This window comes from Quercus lobata, chromosome 5, assembly GCF_001633185.2.
Source record: "Quercus lobata isolate SW786 chromosome 5, ValleyOak3.0 Primary Assembly, whole genome shotgun sequence".
NCBI classification, from domain to species: Eukaryota; Viridiplantae; Streptophyta; class Magnoliopsida; order Fagales; family Fagaceae; genus Quercus; species Quercus lobata.
The window spans coordinates 59,802,638-59,821,715 of NC_044908.1; the positions used below are offsets into that span (position 1 = coordinate 59,802,638).

At 34.3% G+C, this 19,078-nt stretch overlaps 1 protein-coding gene across 1 annotated transcript in view; it reads right to left on the minus strand.

Moving 5' to 3' along the window:
• Positions 1 to 19,078, minus strand: part of LOC115990831 (probable starch synthase 4, chloroplastic/amyloplastic) — a 39,967-nt gene that overhangs the window by 8,737 nt on the left and 12,152 nt on the right. Inside the window, exons 7-10 of the mRNA XM_031114606.1 lie at positions 1,983 to 2,302; positions 1,073 to 1,886; positions 200 to 887; positions 76 to 127 (exon numbers count right to left, since the gene is read on the minus strand). Of these exons, the coding sequence (XP_030970466.1) occupies positions 76 to 127; positions 200 to 887; positions 1,073 to 1,886; positions 1,983 to 2,302 (1,874 nt within the window). The remainder of the gene's footprint in view (positions 1 to 75; positions 128 to 199; positions 888 to 1,072; positions 1,887 to 1,982; positions 2,303 to 19,078) is intronic.

Sequence of the window (19,078 nt, forward strand, 5' to 3'; positions counted from 1 at the left end):
AGATCCTTCACTGAAGTTTTCACAAAGATCGAGGAAAGAAAGAAAGGAAAGACCATAGCGCAAAGTTGAGCACACCTTAGTAACTGGTGCCATCTCTGCTGCGATATGAATTACATATAATCCTGGACTGATCAACAAAGGGTACAAATTAATGAAAAGCACATACATTCACCACAAGTTACTATTAAATAATTAATACCATGTTGGTGATGATGTCAGCCTGAGAAATGTAGTTACAGCCTCACGTTCATTCTTTTCCTTGCATGCCATGTATGCATCACAAATTTGTCCATCTTTCTTCCAAACCATTTCTCTCAACAACTTTGCATCATGGGTTGATATTTTTTTCTCAAGCAACCAACCATCAATTATGAGCAATAAACGAATCCAAAATTCTGAAGGCATGTCATCCACAGGTTCATCTAGTGCCCTCTTCTTGCTTTCTTCTTTCAGATTATTAAGTGTTTCTTGAAATTCCTTCACTGATTCTTGATATAATTGAACGTAAGAATGTATCTCTTCATCAGACTTTTGAAGACGATCCTCCAAAAGCTTGATCTTTTGTTGCATTAATTCATTATATTGTTGCAAATTTTCTGACGAGAGCTTATAGACATTAACTTCTTCAAGGGATTCTTCCAATTTATCAACCTTCTTTCGAAGCTCCTGATTTTGCTGCAACACTGTAATAGCTTGATCTGCTGGTTTGGTTGCCTTATGTAGCAATTCTTGTAAATTCTCCACCTTCTCCCACAAGTACTTGTATTCAACTTTTAGAGAAGAAAGTTTGGAAACATCTTCCTGAGAAGCAGAAAGTTTAGACTCCAAGTCTTTTAGGGAAGATTCTAACAATCTTAAACATTTACTCTCCTTGGTGCCATATATCTCTGCCAAAACCAATGTTTACTCCAAACTTTTTCAATCATATCTTCTTCTGGAATATCTGAACTCTCTGGAACTAGAAGATATATGAAGACCAGCATGCAAACAGCCACTATAGTGAAGAAGACAAAAAAAAATCCTTTCATGGCACAAATCATTGGCAGTAATGCATAGCTAATCAAGAACATACTCAACAAACTTATGGTCATCATCATAGGGTCAGCAGCTGAACTAGCTCTCCTTGGGAAATCAACTTCAGTCCATTTTGATGAAGCCACTCCATATCCAACTGAGTAAAGGAGGAGGAATCCAAAAAATCTATATGCTTCAGTATGTGGAGGATACAATACAGCATAGTGGCCATGTATTAGCAAAACAGAAATGGCAAGGAGTCCACAGAACATCGCGAACGATGAAATCACCATCAATGGCCGTCGTCGCCTAAACCTAGTGACAAACCAGGAACCTAAGATGCCCGTTGCCACGTTCACATATTCAATAACCATCGGTGCCATGTAAGATTCATCTGTGGGGATATGAAGATCCATTAGAAAAGTTGGCAAGAAGAAATTGAGGGCAAACATCCCTGAAAACTGTAGACATATCTCCCTGACACAACTAATAATCAAATATGGGCGACATTGATGACTAAAGACATCCTTCAACAAACTCCAAACTCCCTGACTCTCCTCCTTCATTTGTTCAAACTCAAAATCAAAATCATCACCCCTAATTCTTGTAAATTCTCTTCTTGCTTTGCTAACTTTGTTCATCCCTATATAATACATTGGGGTGTCATGAGCAAAAAAGGAAATCAAAAGGGGTGGAATAGCCAATACTCCAGGAATCACAAAACAAATCCTCCAACCCCACTCAAAATCTGCCATTTTAAAATTTGCTGTTAATCCTAAAGCAGTTCCCAACCCATATGAATGTCTATGTATTAATTTCAACTTATCTGCAAAATCAGTTGAAGCAGACTCTGAAATATAGAGTGGAACAACCTACAATAGAATGTAAAAAACATTAGACTTGACAACAATAAGTAAAAAAAAAAAAAAAAAATTCATTAAAGAAATGTTGTTGAAGATAATTTTTACCTGAGACATGATTCCAATCCCTATGCCAGTGACAATTCTTCCAATAAAAAGAATCGAAAGAGATGTTGTTGAAGAGCTCATGGCAGATCCCAGGAATAATGAACTAAAGCCCAACAGCAAAGGCCATCTTCTTCCCAACTTTGTGCAGATGAAGAACGATGGTATGGCTACAACGGCAGCTGAGCAGAAGATAGATGAGAGGTAGCCTTCTATCAAACTATTATAATACGCACAGTAGTTATCCACCCTCTTCTTCATCATTTTGTAGTTGAGTTTATGGAAGAACACCTTAAAGAACGGGTCCATAATCACGATACCACCTGAAACCAAATAACAATAGTTTAAAACCATGGTAAAATTTCAAATTTAGGTTTCTTTCATATAGAACATATATATTTTGCAGAAGAAAAAAAATCTACATTTTGCTATATTTGGATAAATAAATAAGATGCAAGTCAGAAAAGTCTATGCAGCGGACAACCCACATATGAAAGGAAAAGAAATGACTTATGCTTTGCGAAAGTTATTTTATACATCACTTAAAGCATACTTCTTTTTTAGATCACACTCTCTTTAATCTTTCTGTTTCTCATCATACAAGACAACAGAGCTGTGTTGGTTTAGTATATATAAGAATATAACAATCCACTTCTGCATTTTGTTCCAGTGTCACACCCTTATAGTGCAACTAAGATTGCTTCTCTTTAGGGACCTCAATTGTATTGTATCTCTTACATGTGTGCTGTAATTGTTGTAACAGATAGCTTAGTTACCATTGGGGTTAATTGGTTGATTGGTTGGTTAAGAGTTAGGCAAGTGGTTACTTATCTAACTAACTAGAATTCTGTTGAGTGGTTAAGCAAGGGTCACCTACAGGTATTAAGTGTTAGGAAATGAATACTGTACAGTCACTGATGAATAATATGGTTTAGACCATCTCTCTCTCTCTCTCTCTCTCTCTCTCTGTGTTTCTGTCTAATTCTCCATGGAGGCCAGGTCCCCTTGAAGTGACCTACACAATTATTTCTTTTCTCAATTCTATAAGCAGATTCACAATTGTATCTTCTACGGTACAATGTCAATTTTTCAAGGTACATCTTAAAGTTCACCTTGGTGGATGTGATGTAATTCAGTGACCCTTTGGTTAAGCACTCTTGGCTTCATCCAATGAGATTTCCAGAAACTTATGGAGATAAGGATAGAAGTCATGAAATTGTTGTCACAGTTATCAATCCTATCGAGCCAAAAGCATAGTAGTAGTCCATCAAGTATTTAAAACAGTCCCCGACAAACAAACAAAATGATTCAATCTTTTAGGCTATATATCAACAACAGAGGAGCTGCTCATAGTCAAAAGCTACCAAATTAGATGGTTCCTACTGAACCTCAATTTCTACTTAGTTGATTGATTTAGGGGTAGTGCTGGAACATAATTAATGACAACACCCATCTGCATATGGTAATGGAAGTCAAACAGGAACAAACCAGATGCAATTCAATCCTTCTTCTTGGCAATGATTCAGGAAAAATAAAAACCACGCTAGATCAAAGCCCATTGCTATAGGGACTACCCTGTATAAAGAGAATGACTAAGGTAATTCCAGCGGATGGCTACACTGATTTGAAAAGAAGTAAACCTATGTCATGCACATTTGATGGGGAATCCAGGTATGAGGTGGAAGAGTGGGAGTCAAAACATGAGAAGTTTTACTCCTTTGAATATCAATAGGAGTGGTTCATAACACAGCGGCTATGGTGCCCTTGAAATAAAGCCAGAAAACTGGGTTTGATCGGTAGAACCTAGGAAGCACGGACACGGACATGGGTACGGGTTCGGACACGGATACAACACGGTAACATAAGCAATCCTAAAAAATTATAAAAGGAAATGGCTGATACAACACCAGTATGATATGGGTACGACACGGTATGATATGCCTAAGAGTGAAAACCAAAGAAACACAATTATAACACTCACTCTTAGTTTTTGTTTCTCTATCAAAAAATAATAATAATAATAACTCTTAGTTTCTATTTCCAATCATGGCAGAATATTGCAATAATATAGAAATTCATTTTTCTTTATAATGAATGCATTGAATTTAGCCTATATACTAATACCACAGCAGGTATAGTTTTGATGTTTATTAGCTTCTTCATGCTTTAAAAGAAAATTCCAGTAGTCATATTTGTCAAATGCAAGTTTCACTTTGCCAGGAGGCAGGAGGAAATGCATATGTTCTTCTTAGAATCTAATGTCACGCATGCTGGCCCAGTTTGCTAGACTATGCAGTTGCATCTACCCCAATTCATTTTGTGGTACAGGTCTTGAATTACAAAGCCCGAGTACTTATTGTCGTCGCTTTTCTTGTTAGTACAATTTCTAAATTGGATTTTTTTTTTCCTGATGGGTTAAATTAGATAATGGTCACAAATTGCAAGAGGAAGCGTAAGGGGAACTGGATGTATAAGAAACCAATTTTTTACACTTGAAACCATATGTCAAAGTTATTTAAAATGAATTTATATAAACTATATAAGCCTATTCCATTATACCTTATTCCATGGAAACTGATCTATCGCATACATGTTCCTGTATTTTATACCATCATATTTGTTCCAAGTAACACTACTCACCATTTTGTGATGTTATCATTCATCTTGATCCTGAAAAATTCTTATGCTTCAATTTTTTAATTAATGAAAGTGCAAATCAAGACTGTTTTTCGGTGTTTTAAAAACAACTGTGCCTCACATTTTGCATATTTTTAGGTATTTGAGGATTTGCTTTCTATTTGTGGCTGGATTTTGATAGGAGAATTGCATGTTCCTATCAATCAAAGAAACATTTGCGCTAGCTCTGTCAATTAAGTGAAACTTATTTGGGTTGTATTCAAAAATTTGTTTCCTTAATATAATAATCACCATATTTAACTTAGGTACGACGGTATGAATTATAAATGTATCTGTTTTCATATTTCAAAAGGTAGGCATGCATATACATGGGGTTACAAATTAGTTTATATTTAAAGTTAGAACTCAAAGAAAATCCAATTAGAATTCTCAATTAAAATATAAGTTTGTGCTATATATCCCTAATTTCTTCTCAAATTTGGTGCCAAATGTAGGGATCACACCACAACTATCCGTTTAGGTGTCTATTGACAGTCTATGTAAATTTTTAAAATATGTTAAATATAAGTCTTTCCCATTTAGTTACAAATCTTTCTAGACTTCTAGTACTTCACAAATCATGATAGTTACAAATTTAAGTATTTTTCTAGACGTTGAGTACTTGACGGTCTTCACCATCTTATGTGTCCTTTTGGAGTTGTTTCCAATCCCTTTTCGTGTGTGTTATTCCTTTCCTAAGTTTCCATTCCCATCTAATTATCTAAGTAGACGAGAAATTCACATCCCTTTTTGTAGTCCTTGAGTTTAACTTCTCCTCTTAGTCTCAATCTTTGCCTAACTTCACAATTTAGTTCTATCAAAATTGAGATTCATTTCTATCACCCTTAATGTCGCTGTCCAATATCTATCTTTTGCAGCCTAAAACTCTAGGTTCCCTTAAGAAGACTGAAGCTTCTTTGAGAAGCTTCAACCTCTCTCTCTCTCTCTCTCCCCATCAGTTTCCTTCCCCAATCTTTCACAAAGAAGTGAGAACCTAGCGCTCTCTCTCTCTCTGTGTGTTTCTGTCTAATTCTCCATGAAGGCCAGGTCCCCTTAAAGTGACCTACACAATTATTTCTTTTCTCAATTCTATAAGCAGATTCACAATTGTATCTTCGACGGTACAAGGTCAATTTTTCAAGGTACATCTTAAAGTTCAACTTGGTGGATGTGACGTAATTTAGTGAACCTTTGGTTAAGTACTCTTGGCTTCATCCAATGAGATTTCCAGAAACTTATGGAGATAAGGATAGAAGTCATGAAATTGTTCTCACAGTTATCAATCCTATCGAGCCAAAAGCATAGTAGTAGTCCATCAAGTATTTAAAACAGTCCCTGACAAACAAACAAAATGATTCAATCTTTTAGGCTATATATCAACAACAGAGGAGCTGCTCATAGTCAAAAGCTACCAGATTAGATGGTTCCTACTGAACTTCAATTTCTACTTAGTTGATTGATTTAGGGGAACATAATTAATGACAACTCCCATCTCCATATGGTAATCGAAGTCAAACAGGAACAAACCAGATGCAATTCAATCCTTCTTCTTGGCAATGATTCAGAAAAAATAAAAACCACGCTAGATCAAAGCCCATTGCTATAGGGACTACCCTGTATAAAGAGAATGACTAAGGTAATTCCAAATAGCAGCGGATGGCTACACTGATTTGAAAAGAAGTAAACATATGTCATGCACATTTGATGGGGAATCCAGGTATGAGGTGGAAGAGTGGGAGTCAAAACATGAGAAGTTTTACTCCTTTGAATATCAATAGGAGTGGTTCATAACGGAGAGGCTACGGCGCCCTTGAAATAAAGCCAGAAAACTGGGTTTGATGGGTAGAACCTAGGAAGCACGGACATGGGTACGGGTTCGGACACGGATACAACACGGTAACATAAGCAATTCATAAAAAATTATAAAAGGAAATGGCTGATACAACACCAGTATGATATGGGTACAACACGGTATGATATGCCTAAGAGTGAAAACCAAAGAAACACAATTATAACACTCACTCTTAGTTTTTGTTTCTCTATCAAAAAATAATAATAATAATAACTCTTAGTTTCTATTTCCAATCGTGGCAGAATATTGCAATAATATAGAAATTCATTTTTCTTTTTAATGAATACATTGAATTTAGCCTATATACTAATACCACAGCAGGTATAGTTTTGATGTTTATTAGCTTCTTCATGCTTTAAAAGAAAATTCCAGTAGTCATATTTGTCAAATGCAAGTTTCTCTTTGGCAGGAGGCAGGAGGAAATGCATATGTTCTTCTTAGAATCTAATGTCACGCATGCTGGCCCAGTTTGCTAGACTATGCAGTTGCATCTACCCCAATTCATTTTGTGGTACAGGTCTTGAATTACAAAGCCCGAGTACTTATTGTCGTTGTTTTTCTTGTTAGCACTATTTCTAAATTGGATTTTTTTTTTTCCTGATGGGTTAAATTAGATAATGGTCACAAATTGCAAGAGGAAGCGTAAGGGGAGCTGGATGTATAAGAAACCAATTTTTTACACTTGAAACCTTATGTCATAGTTATTTAAAATGAATTTATGTAAACTATATAAGCCTATTCCATTATACCTTATTCCATGGAAACTGATCTACCGCATACATGTTCCTGTATTTTATACCATCATATTTGTTCCAAGTAACACTACTCACCATTTTGTGATGTTATCATTCATCTTGATCCTGAAAATTCTTATGCTTCAATTTTTTAATTAATGAAAGTGCAAATCAAGACTGTTTTTCGGTGTTTTAAAAACCACTGTGCCTCACATTTTGCATATTTTTAGGTATTTGAGGATTTGCATTCTATTTGTGGCTGGATTTTGATAGGAGAATTGCATGTTCCTATCAATCAAAGAAACATTTGTGCTAGCTCTGTCAATTAAGTGAAACTTATTTGGGTTGTATTCAAAAATTTGTTTCCTTAATATAATAATCACCATATTTAACTTAGGTACAACGGTATGAATTATAAATGTATCTGTTTTCATATTTTAAAAGGTAGGCATGCATATACATGGGGTTACAAATTAGTTTATATTTAAAGTTAGAACTCAAAGAAAATCCAATTAGAATTCTAAATTAAAATATAAGTTTGTGCTATATATCCCTAATTTCTTCTCAAATTTGGTGCCAAATGTAGGGATCACACCACAACTATCCGTTTAGGTGTCTATTGACAGTCTATGTAAAATTTTAAAATATATTAAATATAAGTCTTTCCCATTTAGTTACAAATCTTTCTAGACTTCTAGTACTTCACAAATCATGATAGTTACAAATTTAAGTATTTTTCTAGACGTTGAGTACTTGACGGTCTTCACCATCTTATGTGTCCTTTTGGAGTTGTTTCCAATCCCTTTTCATGCGTGTTATTCCTTTCCTAAGTTTCCTTTCCCATCTAATTATCTAAATAGACGAGAAATTCACATCCCTTTTTGTTGTCCTTGAGTTTAGCTTCTCCTCTTAGTCTCAATCTTAGCCTAACTTCACAATTTAGTTCCATCAAAACTGAGATTCTTTTCTATCACCCTTAATGTCGCTGTCCAATATCTATCTTTTGCAGCCTAAAACTCTAGGTTCCCTTAAGAAGACTGAAGCTTCTTTGAGAAGCTTCAACCTCTCTCTCTCTCTCTCTCCCCATCAGTTTCCTTCCCCAATCTTTCACAAAGAAGTGAGAACCTAGCGCTCTCTCTCTCTCTCTCTGTGTTTCTGTCTAATTCTCCATGAAGGCCAGGTCCCCTTAAAGTGACCTACACAATTATTTCTTTTCTCAATTCTATAAGCAGATTCACAATTGTATCTTCGACAGTACGAGGTCAATTTTTCAAGGTACATCTTAAAGTTCACCTTGGTGGATGTGATGTAATTTAGTGACCCTTTGGTTAAGCACTCTTGGCTTCATCCAGTGAGATTTCCAGAAACTTATGGAGATAAGGATAGAAGTCATGAAATTGTTCTCACAGTTATCAATCCTATCGAGCCAAAAGCATAGTAGTAGTCCATCAAGTATTTAAAACAGTCCCCGACAAACAAACAAAATGATTCAATCTTTTAGGCTATATATCAACAACAGAGGAGCTGCTCATAGTCAAAAGCTACCCAGATTAGATGGTTCCTACTGAACTTCAATTTCTACTTAGTTGATTAATTTAGGGGTAGTGCTGGAACATAATTAATGACAACCCCCATCTCCATATGGTAATCGAAGTCAAACAGGAACAAACCAGATGCAATTCAATCCTTCTTCTTGGCAATGATTCAGAAAAAATAAAAACCACGCTAGATCAAAGCCCATTTCTATAGGGACTACTCTGTATAAAGAGAACGACTAAGGTAATTCCAAATAGCAGCGGATGGCTACATTGATTTGAAAAGAAGTAAACCTATGTCATGCACATTTGATGGGGAATCCAGGTATGAGGTGGAAGAGTGGGAGTCAAAACATGAGAAGTTTTACTCCTTTGAATATCAATAGGAGTGGTTCATAGCGGAGAGGCTAAGGCGCCCTTGAAATAAAGCCAGAAAACTGGGTTTGATGGGTAGAGCCTAGGAAGCACGGACATGGACATGGGTACGGGTTCGGACACGGATACAACATGGTAACATAAGCAATTCCTAAAAAATTATAAAAGGAAATGGCTGATACAACACCAGTATGATATAGGTACGATACGGTATGATATGCCTAAGAGTGAAAACCAAAGAAACACAATTATAACACTCACTCTTAGTTTTTGTTTCTCTATCAAAAAATAATAATAATAATAACTCTTAGTTTCTATTTCCAATCGTGGCAGAATATTGCAATAATATAGAAATTCATTTTTCTTTTTAATGAATACATTGAATTTAGCCTATATACTAATACCACAGTAGGTATAGTTTTGATGTTTTTTAGCTTCTTCATGCTTTAAAAGAAAATTCCAGTAGTCATATTTGTCAAATGCAAGTTTCACTTTGCCAGGAGGCAGGAGGAAATGCATATGTTCTTCTTAGAATCTAATGTCACGCATGCTGGCCCAGTTTGCTAGACTATGCATGCAGTTGCATCTACCCCAATTCATTTTGTGGTACAGGTCTTGAATTACAAAGCCCGAGTACTTATTGTCGTTGTTTTTCTTGTTAGTACTATTTCTAAATTGGATTTTTTATTTTTTCCTGATGGGTTAAATTAGATAATGGTCACAAATTGCAAGAGGAAGCGTAAGGGGAACTGGATGTATAAGAAACCAATTTTTTACACTTGAAACCTTATGTCACAGTTATTTAAAATGAATTTATATAAACTATATAAGCCTATTCCATTATACCTTATTCCATGGAAACTGATCTACCGCATCCATGTTCCTGTATTTTATACCATCATATTTGTTCCAAGTAACACTACTCACCATTTTGTGATGTTATCATTCATCTTGATCCTGAAAAATTCTTATGCTTCAATTTTTTAATTAATGAAAGTGCAAAACAACTGTTTTTCAGTGTTTTAAAAACCACTGTGCCTCACATTTTGCATATTTTTAGGTATTTGAGGATTTGCATTCTATTTGTGGCTGGATTTTGATAGAAGAATTGCATGTTCCTATCAATCAAAGAAGCATTTGTGCTAGCTCTGTCAATTAAGTGAAACTTATTTGGGTTGTATTCAAAAATTTGTTTCCTTAATATAATAATCACCATATTTAACTTAGGTATGACGGTATGAATTATAAATGTATCTGTTTTCATATTTAAAAGGTAGGCATGCATATACATGGGGTTACAAATTAGTTTATATTTAAAGTTAGAACTCAAAGAAAATCCAATTAGAATTCTCAATTAAAATATAAGTTTGTGCTATATATCCCTAATTTGTTCTCAAATTTGGTGCCAAATGTAGGGATCACGCCACAACTATCCATTTAGGTGTCTATTGACAGTCTATGTAAAATTTTAAAATATGTTAAATATAAGTCTTTCCCATTTAGTTACAAATCTTTCTAGACTTCTAGTACTTCACAAATCATGATAGTTACAAATTTAAGTATTTTTCTAGACATTGAGTACTTGACAGTCTTCACCATCTTATGTGTCCTTTTGGAGTTGTTTCCAATCCCTTTTCGTGTGTGTTATTTCTTTCCTAAGTTTCCTTTCCCATCTAATTATCTAAATAGACGAGAAATTCACATCCCTTTTTGTAGTCCTTGAGTTTAGCTTCTTCTCTTAGTCTCAATCTTTGCCTAACTTCACAATTTAGTTCTATCAAAACTGAGATTCTTTTCTATCACCCTTAATATCTCTGTCCAATATCTATCTTTTGCAGCCTAAAACTCTAGGTTCCCTTAAGAAGACCAAAGCTTCTTTGAGAAGCTTCAACCTCTCTCTCTCTCTCTCTCTCTCTCTTACCATCAGTTTCCTTCCCCAATTTTTCACAAAGAAGTGAGAACCTAGCGCTCTCTCTCTCTCGTGAGGTCAAGAAATTCCACCAAATCTGTCCTTGATCTCTTTGCAACCTCATCTATCGGTGAATTAGTCCTAGATTTGGATGAGTTTGATGCAAGCAAAGAGGATTTAGAGTCCGGTGTTCATCGAATCACTATGTAATCTAACTGAGACTCTAGTGGGTGTGCAAAGAGCTCCAGTAATGGCTCTATATTCTGCATTGTATTTGGCATTACTACCATCTTTGCTCTCTACCTCCAAGACATTCACAGTCTTCACTCACCATATGTAAATTTCCATGTTTAGAAAATTTTCTATATATTTTTATATTTGTTCTACACTATAGTTTGTTTGATGTCACAAAATCATCTTGATTTCCCGTTTGTTGGATCCCAAGCTAAGAAGCTTGACTTGGAATTTTTTTTTCCTGATGGGTTAAACTAGATAATGGTCACAAACTGCAAGAGGAAGCGTATAGGGAAATGGATGTATAAGAAACCAATTGTTTACACTTGAATCCTTGTGTCATATTCATTTAAAATAAAGTAACTTATATAAACTATATAAGCCTATTCCATTTATACCTTATTCCATGGAAAGTGATCTACCACATACATGTTCCTGTATTTTATACCATCAAATTTGTTCCAAGTAACACTACTCATCATTTTGTGACGTTATCATTCATCTTGATCCTGCAAAATTCTTATGCTTCAATTTTTTAATTAATGAAAGTGCAAAACAAGACTGTTTTTTAGTGTTTTAAAAACCACCGTGCCTCACATTTTGCATATTTTTAGGTATTTGAGGATTTGCATTCTATTTGTGGCTGGATTTTGATAGAAGAATTGCTTGTTCCTATACCAATCAAAGAAACATTTGTGCTAGCTCTGTCAATTAAGTGAAATTCATTTGTGTTCTATTCAAATATTTGCTTCCTTAATATAATAATCACCATATTTAACTTACGTATGACGGTATGAATTATAAAATGTATCTATTTTCATATTTTAAAAGGCAGGCATGCATCTACATAGGGTTCCAAGCTAGTTTATATTTAAAGTCAGGGCTCAAAGAAAATCCAATTAGAATTCTCAATTAAAATATAAGTTTGAGCTATGTGTCCCTAATTTCTTCTCCAATTTGGTGCCAAATGTGGGGCCCACACCATGACTATCCGTTTAGGTGTCTATTGACTATCTATGTAAATTTATGAAATATGTTAAATATAAGTCTTTCCCATTTAGTTACAAATCTTTCTAGACTTCTAGTACTTCACGAATCATGATAGTTACAAATTTAAGTATTTTTCTAGACTTCGAGTACTTAATGGTCTTCACCATCTTATGTGTCCTTTTGGAGTCGTTTCCAATCCCTTTTCATGTGTGTTATTCCTTTCCAATGTTTCCTTTCCCATCTAATCTATATATATCTAAAAGTTGAAGCATAACATTTATTATTGCTACGCTCCTGCTAAGTCACATCAACAGCTACATCATCAATCCCACTAACTTTTTTCTTTCTTTTTCTTTTCCTTCATTTTACAAATTAACATTTTCCCAATTATTACTCTATCACATAAAAAAAACTCCATCTCATAATTAAGGTATCCTAACTTTCAACTTTCCATTTATTATTCCATCAACTCAATCTAATAATAATCATAATCAATCTTCCTTCAACTCTATGACTCTCCATCTCCCAAATCAAGTAGTTATGAAAACTGCTCAATTGCCACTCTATTAGAATTCCAACAACAAAAAAACCTACTGATTTGTTGTCTATATATATTTGCAATTGCTCTACCTCACTTCTACAAATTTGGATAGTCCCTCTAAAGTGAGTTTTTTTCCCCCCCATATTCTTCAAGTTTTTTAGATTAATTTTGTTGGTGATGTGCCATCGGAGATCTCAGGTGCCAACAAAATTGGTTCCTGTAACCAACCAAAAAAATCTCAAAGCCATGGTTGTTCACAAGGATACTGACACAAGGATTGGTCACGATGTGTAAAATAGATGAAAACATTTCCAATGGAAAAACCATTACAGGATGCAAATAGTCTCATAGAAAGTTCAAAAAAATATATATATATATCGTCAGCAACTTGCAAAACCTTTGCCAGCCTTGACTCTATGCAATCTCTACAAATTTTTTTTCCCCCATATTCTTCAAGTTTTTCAAATTAATTTTGTTGGTGATGTGCCATCAGAGATCTCAGGTGCCAACAACATTGGTTCCCGTAAATCAACCGAAAAAATCTCAAAGCCATGGTTGTTCACAAGGATATTGACACAAGGATTGGTCGCGATGTGTAAAATAGATGAAAACATTTTCAATGGAAAAACCATTACAGGATACAAATAGTCTCATAGAAAGTTCACAAAAATATATACTGTCAGCAACTTGCAAAACCTTTGCCAGCCTTGACTCTATGTAATCTCTGCAAATGACCCACTTGCCTTCAATGGTCCTAGAACATGTGTACTCTTTCTATATGGTGATTTCCTTTGATATGGCTACGTGGTTTCAATCTCACAAACATTCAAACTGGGATTGACATAAGTGGGCTAATACATACAATGGGTATTTGATCGAGCACTTGGCATGGCAATTTTATGATAGCTATTTCATGGGGGTGCAAAACAAAGGCTCTAGATCAAGAACACAACTCTCTCAATTGGTCAAATAGCCAACAACAAAAGAATCGTAATGGTTTCTTACTACTATAGTTTATGTGGTCGTTAATCATGGATGAGTTTTTTTCCACTGATGGATACCTCGTGTGTATTTGTATGATGTATTCACCATTATGGATAAATAATTCTCTGTGTATGCACTTAGTACAGGATATGTTACTTTTTTTGGTTTTGTATTGTAACAAATTTAGATATTATTATGGGAGAGACCAATTGAATTGAATTGAGTTTCCTATCACAAATCCTCTCTCTCCTTCTTATTGTTTTGATTTAATTTTTGTTTGAGCTACTACTTAGCTATTTTGAAAGTCAGGATTTGAATTTATATCATAACACAATCTGGGCTATGTATTTGAGTGTGCCTATCGGTTATTTGACTAATATTAAATGTATTTCTGTCATGAGTTTTGATTATCATGGTAATATATTTTAAGAGAATGATAATTTTGAATAACTAATTTGAAACTTAAAAAGTTTTGTTGTAAAGAAAAAAATTAGGAAAACATAACACACTCTAACATAATTTAGAGGAATATGAACCTCCTAAAAATGGATAAATATCAATCAAATACACCCAAAAATAATAGAATGGTACATATTTGTAGAGATAGAAAGATGAAAAATAATTTTAGAAATTGTTTAATTTTTTAAAAGTGCTATATCTACAACGTTTTCACAACACGTTATAGTTGGCAAGTTGTTATCAGTTTTAATTTAAACCTATCACTAAATTTACTTTTTTGCCCACCAATAACAACTTGCTACATATAATTTGTTGTGGAAGGGTTGTAAAATCATTGTCAACATAACATTTCTCTTAATTTTTAGGGAGAGCAAATTATTTTCAACAAATTTAGGATAACAAATTATACTTATCTCAAAATTACAAAGTAATTATCCATTCGCACGCATTGCGTGGGTCTGTGACTAATTATCTAAATAGACAAGAAATTCAAATCCCTTTTTGTAGTCCTTGAATTTAGTTCCTCCTCTTAGTCTCAATCTTTGCCTAGCTTCACAATTTAGTTCTATCAAAACTGAGATTCTTTCCTATCACCCTTAATGTTGTTGTCCAATGTCCATCTTTTGCAGCCTAAAACTCTAGGTTCCGTTAAGAAGACCGAAGCTTCTTTGAGAAGCTTCAAGCTTCAACCTCTCTCTCTCTCTCTCTCTCTCCATCAGTTTCTTTCCCCAATTTTTCACAAAAAAGTGAGAACCTAGTTGTCTCTGTTTCTCACGTGAGGTCAAGAAATTCCACCAAATGTGTCCTAGATCTCTTTGAAACCTCATCTATCGGTGAATTAGTCCTAGATTTGAATGAGTTTGATGCTAGCAAAGAGGATTTAGAGTCCGGTGTTCATCGAATCACTATGTAATCTAACTGAGATTCTAGTGGGTGTGCAAAGAGCTCCAATAATGGCTCTATATTCGGCATTATATTTGGTATTACTACCATCTTTGCTCTCTGTCTCCAATACGTTCACAATCTTCACTCACCATATGTAAATTTCCATGTTTAGAAAATTTTCTATATATTTTTATGTTTGTTTTGCACTATAGTTTGTTTGATATTGCAAAATCATCTTGATTTCCAGTTTGTTGGATCCCAAGTTAAGAAGCTTGACTTGAGCTTGAGTTTGAACTTGATATTAAGCTCAAGCTTGGTTGATTAATTAATCAAGCCAAGCCAAGCCAAGCTCAAGCTATTTGGCTTTCTCACAAGCTCGAGTTCAAACATTATTTTTAGGCTTGTCTTGAACTCAAGCCAAGCTTGAGCATTTTATTTTTACTAAAGAGTAAGCTTAAACAGGCACCACTCAGCTAAGCTTAGCTCCTTTACAGCCCTACCTATGGTACTTTGTAAGAAAGATAATATCAATTATCTAAATTGGGCTTCAAAACTGCACCACATCAATATACATCAAACATATTTCGTCATGTCTCTCATGATCCAACACTATTATAGGTTAGATCTATGTTTTATTGGTAAAACGTAATGATCATTTGAAGTCTTTTCATATACATCTTTTCATGTGTGTTTGCACTACTAATCGTCCTTAGTTTTGTAGATCATTTTCCTAACGAAGATTTGGTATGCAGGACAAGGTGAACCGAAATTGATGCTACTACATGTACTGAACACAATGTTATTTTATTTTTTTATTTTTTACATTCCTTTATGTGAAACAGTTATTTATAACTATATTTATGGAGATCAATTCTTAAAAAAGTGTATAGAAATCCAAATTATCATCAATCAAAAAATATATAAAAGCAAAGACTTCATGCAGAAACGCATGAGATCTTGCCATGTGGTTCACTATAAGAACAATTTCTCTTAGCATCCAACTCAACTTTTTGCACTCTTCTCCTAAAGCACTTGAAAACTGTCTCTGGTCTTCATTATTGCCCCTTTTTCCTTTTTCTCTTGTACTTCTTCTCACCTTTTGGGATTCCCTACAGCTACACCGTTACACCAGTTGCTCTTCCCAATTTGAAGAGTTTTGTTTTCATTGACAGCCTACAGTACATATGCTATTCACTTTCACAAGGTAATATACAGTATACACAACAATCTTGTTGATGAGGATAAAAGGAGAGCTTAAACCACATGGACATAAAGCCGACGGTTTAATACTTTTTCTTTGGGCGTAGCGGACGGTGCTTATGCTGACGGTCATAGGATCAGCTGACTCCGTGGTTGACGGCTCAAATGCTGACGGTATAATAAAGGTGACTGAGGTAAATTGAGGCTGACGGACCGGGCACAAGTTTACTTGCTTCCCACGCTAGATAATATTTAAAGGATCCTCATAAGGAAAAGATCCCGTAAAATACGCTCAAAAGGACTCCTATAAGGAAAGGACTTCTACTCCAAGGTAAAGAGGTCAACCTTCTACTAGTATAAAAGCCCAAGCATCCTCACAAACTAAGGTACGCATAATTTACCCTCTCTAGCACTCTAGAGCAGTAAGAATAGTTCTAACTTGACCTTCGGAGGGTGTTTGGCCGGTACCACACCGGTACTCTCTGCTAGGTTATTCCTTTTCGTTGTGCAGGTGCCGTTTGATCGTACGAGGAACGTGTGACTCACTGGTGATACTATTTTCGGCATCATCACTTGTCACTTGAGCTAATCAATTTGACATGTTTCAACCTACAAGCTTTAGTTCATTAGGAACTTTTTGAGATTTGCCTTTTGGCAAATCAAAAGCATGACTATATTATGAGAAACCATTTATATTTGTATTTTTTAAAATCTCCTTAAGGGGCAGGTTTGTTGATATAGCCCTTGGTTGCCATTCTTTTAACTGGAAAAAAAAATTAAAAAATTAAAAAAGAGGTACTTTTACTTTCTTTTTCTTAATGTTTAAGATTATTTTTGTTGGCATTTACAATTATCTTTTTTTTTTTTCTTCACCTATTTTTTTTTTATCTTATTTTGATGCAAAAATGCAATAGAAATATCTTAATTAGTGAACTATAGGATTCCTAATACATACAGTAGAGTCATGGTTCCTACTCCTATGCTAATGCTAATGGAGCTTGAGACTGTTCTTAGAATAAACAAACAATTTAAGTTTAATAATATTATTAAACATAAAGTGGAATCAGAATGATAATAATAAATTACAATTAACAAAATCAGAATGAATTTTGAAAAACTTCTTCTATTCGTTATTGTTATTATTTTTTAATCATTGTTGTTCAATGCATTGGTGCATAAGCACAGGTTACATGTTAGTTTATCTAATTTACAAGATTTTTATGCAATGCTGTCAATCGGGCAAGTTTTGCTCACATGGTAATTTAAAATTGATAATAATCACTATAGATGAAATCTAGAGGCATAAGATCAATAGAATGAAAGATGACGTATGCTTTAATACCAATCGAGTCTTAAATCATTTGGGATAGTACTAAAAGTATAGTGAATTTTCTTTTGGGAACCTAAATATGTCAAGGTCAGATTTGAGTCAGCTGCAATACAAGATTTTTAATAAATTATAAAAAAATAATTTTAAGCTGAATTTTCAGTTGTATATTCTATACATATAGGAGCTTATCCCTATTAAATATCAAGTTGATTAGACAAATCTAGGTGGGCCAAATGAATTTGTACAAAGAGCTATTGTGCTTTAGATTTAATCTGAAACTATGATGAGAACGCTAGACTATGTGGAATTCAGCCATATTGAGCAAGTCTTAGAAACTATGCAAAAGGATCTCCATTATATACATATTGGAGCTTATCCCTATTAAATTTTAAGTTAATTAGACAGTTCTAGGTGAGTCAAAATTACAAAGAGCTATTCTGCTCTAGATTTAATTTGAAAGGGGGTTGAGAATGTTTAAGACTTAGTGGAATTCGTCCATTTTGAGAAAGTATTAGAAGCTTTGCAAAAGGATCTCAATTATATTTATATGTGAAGATATAAAAACTTGAATTTTGGGATGCAAGGAGATGGAATACCTCTGACACATCATTTTCCGATGAAAGGGGTCAAGACCAATCCTAAGAAGATTGAAGCAACAATACAATGGCCTACTCTTATGCCCTTAAATCGATATTTAGGTTCTAACCTCAAGTTCTAATCAAACCCTAATCATCAGGGAACTCAATTTCAGATCATGGAATGTACAGGGTTAATTGGGTTGTCTGGTTGGGAAGTTAGTTAGGATGGTTGTGTGGATAATTAGCACAATATGAATTAGTTAAAGATTATTTAACACATGTTAAATGAAGGACAATAAGATTTAAGAATAATCATCCAATATGAATTAAGGTTGATCTTGAATAAGAAGTTAATTATATTTCTTAAACTCATTAATGAACAATGCTTTAGTTTTCTCAAATTCTCCTCTCTCTCTCTCTCTTGAAAGAATCTTTCATCTTTGAGAAAAGACAAAGGTTGAATCGAATCAACTCTATATCACAGATGAGCAAGAAAAAGCAAGATAAAATAACAAGGGGAAATACCAACAAGAGTAACAGAGAGAGAGAGAGAGAGAGAGAGTTTAGAATTGATACAATTCACTAATGGTAGATCAGATACAGTACTCAATAAACAATACAATTCACTTACAGTACTCAATCATTGATATAATCATTTACACCATAATTAGATCACACTCAATCATTGATACAATCATTTACACCATAATTAGATCACTATAACAAACTCAAAATTGACTCAACCATTTTATCAAAAAAAAAAAAAAAACTGACTCAGCCAACTCAGATTTTCACACGTGTTCTGTGATAGAATTCA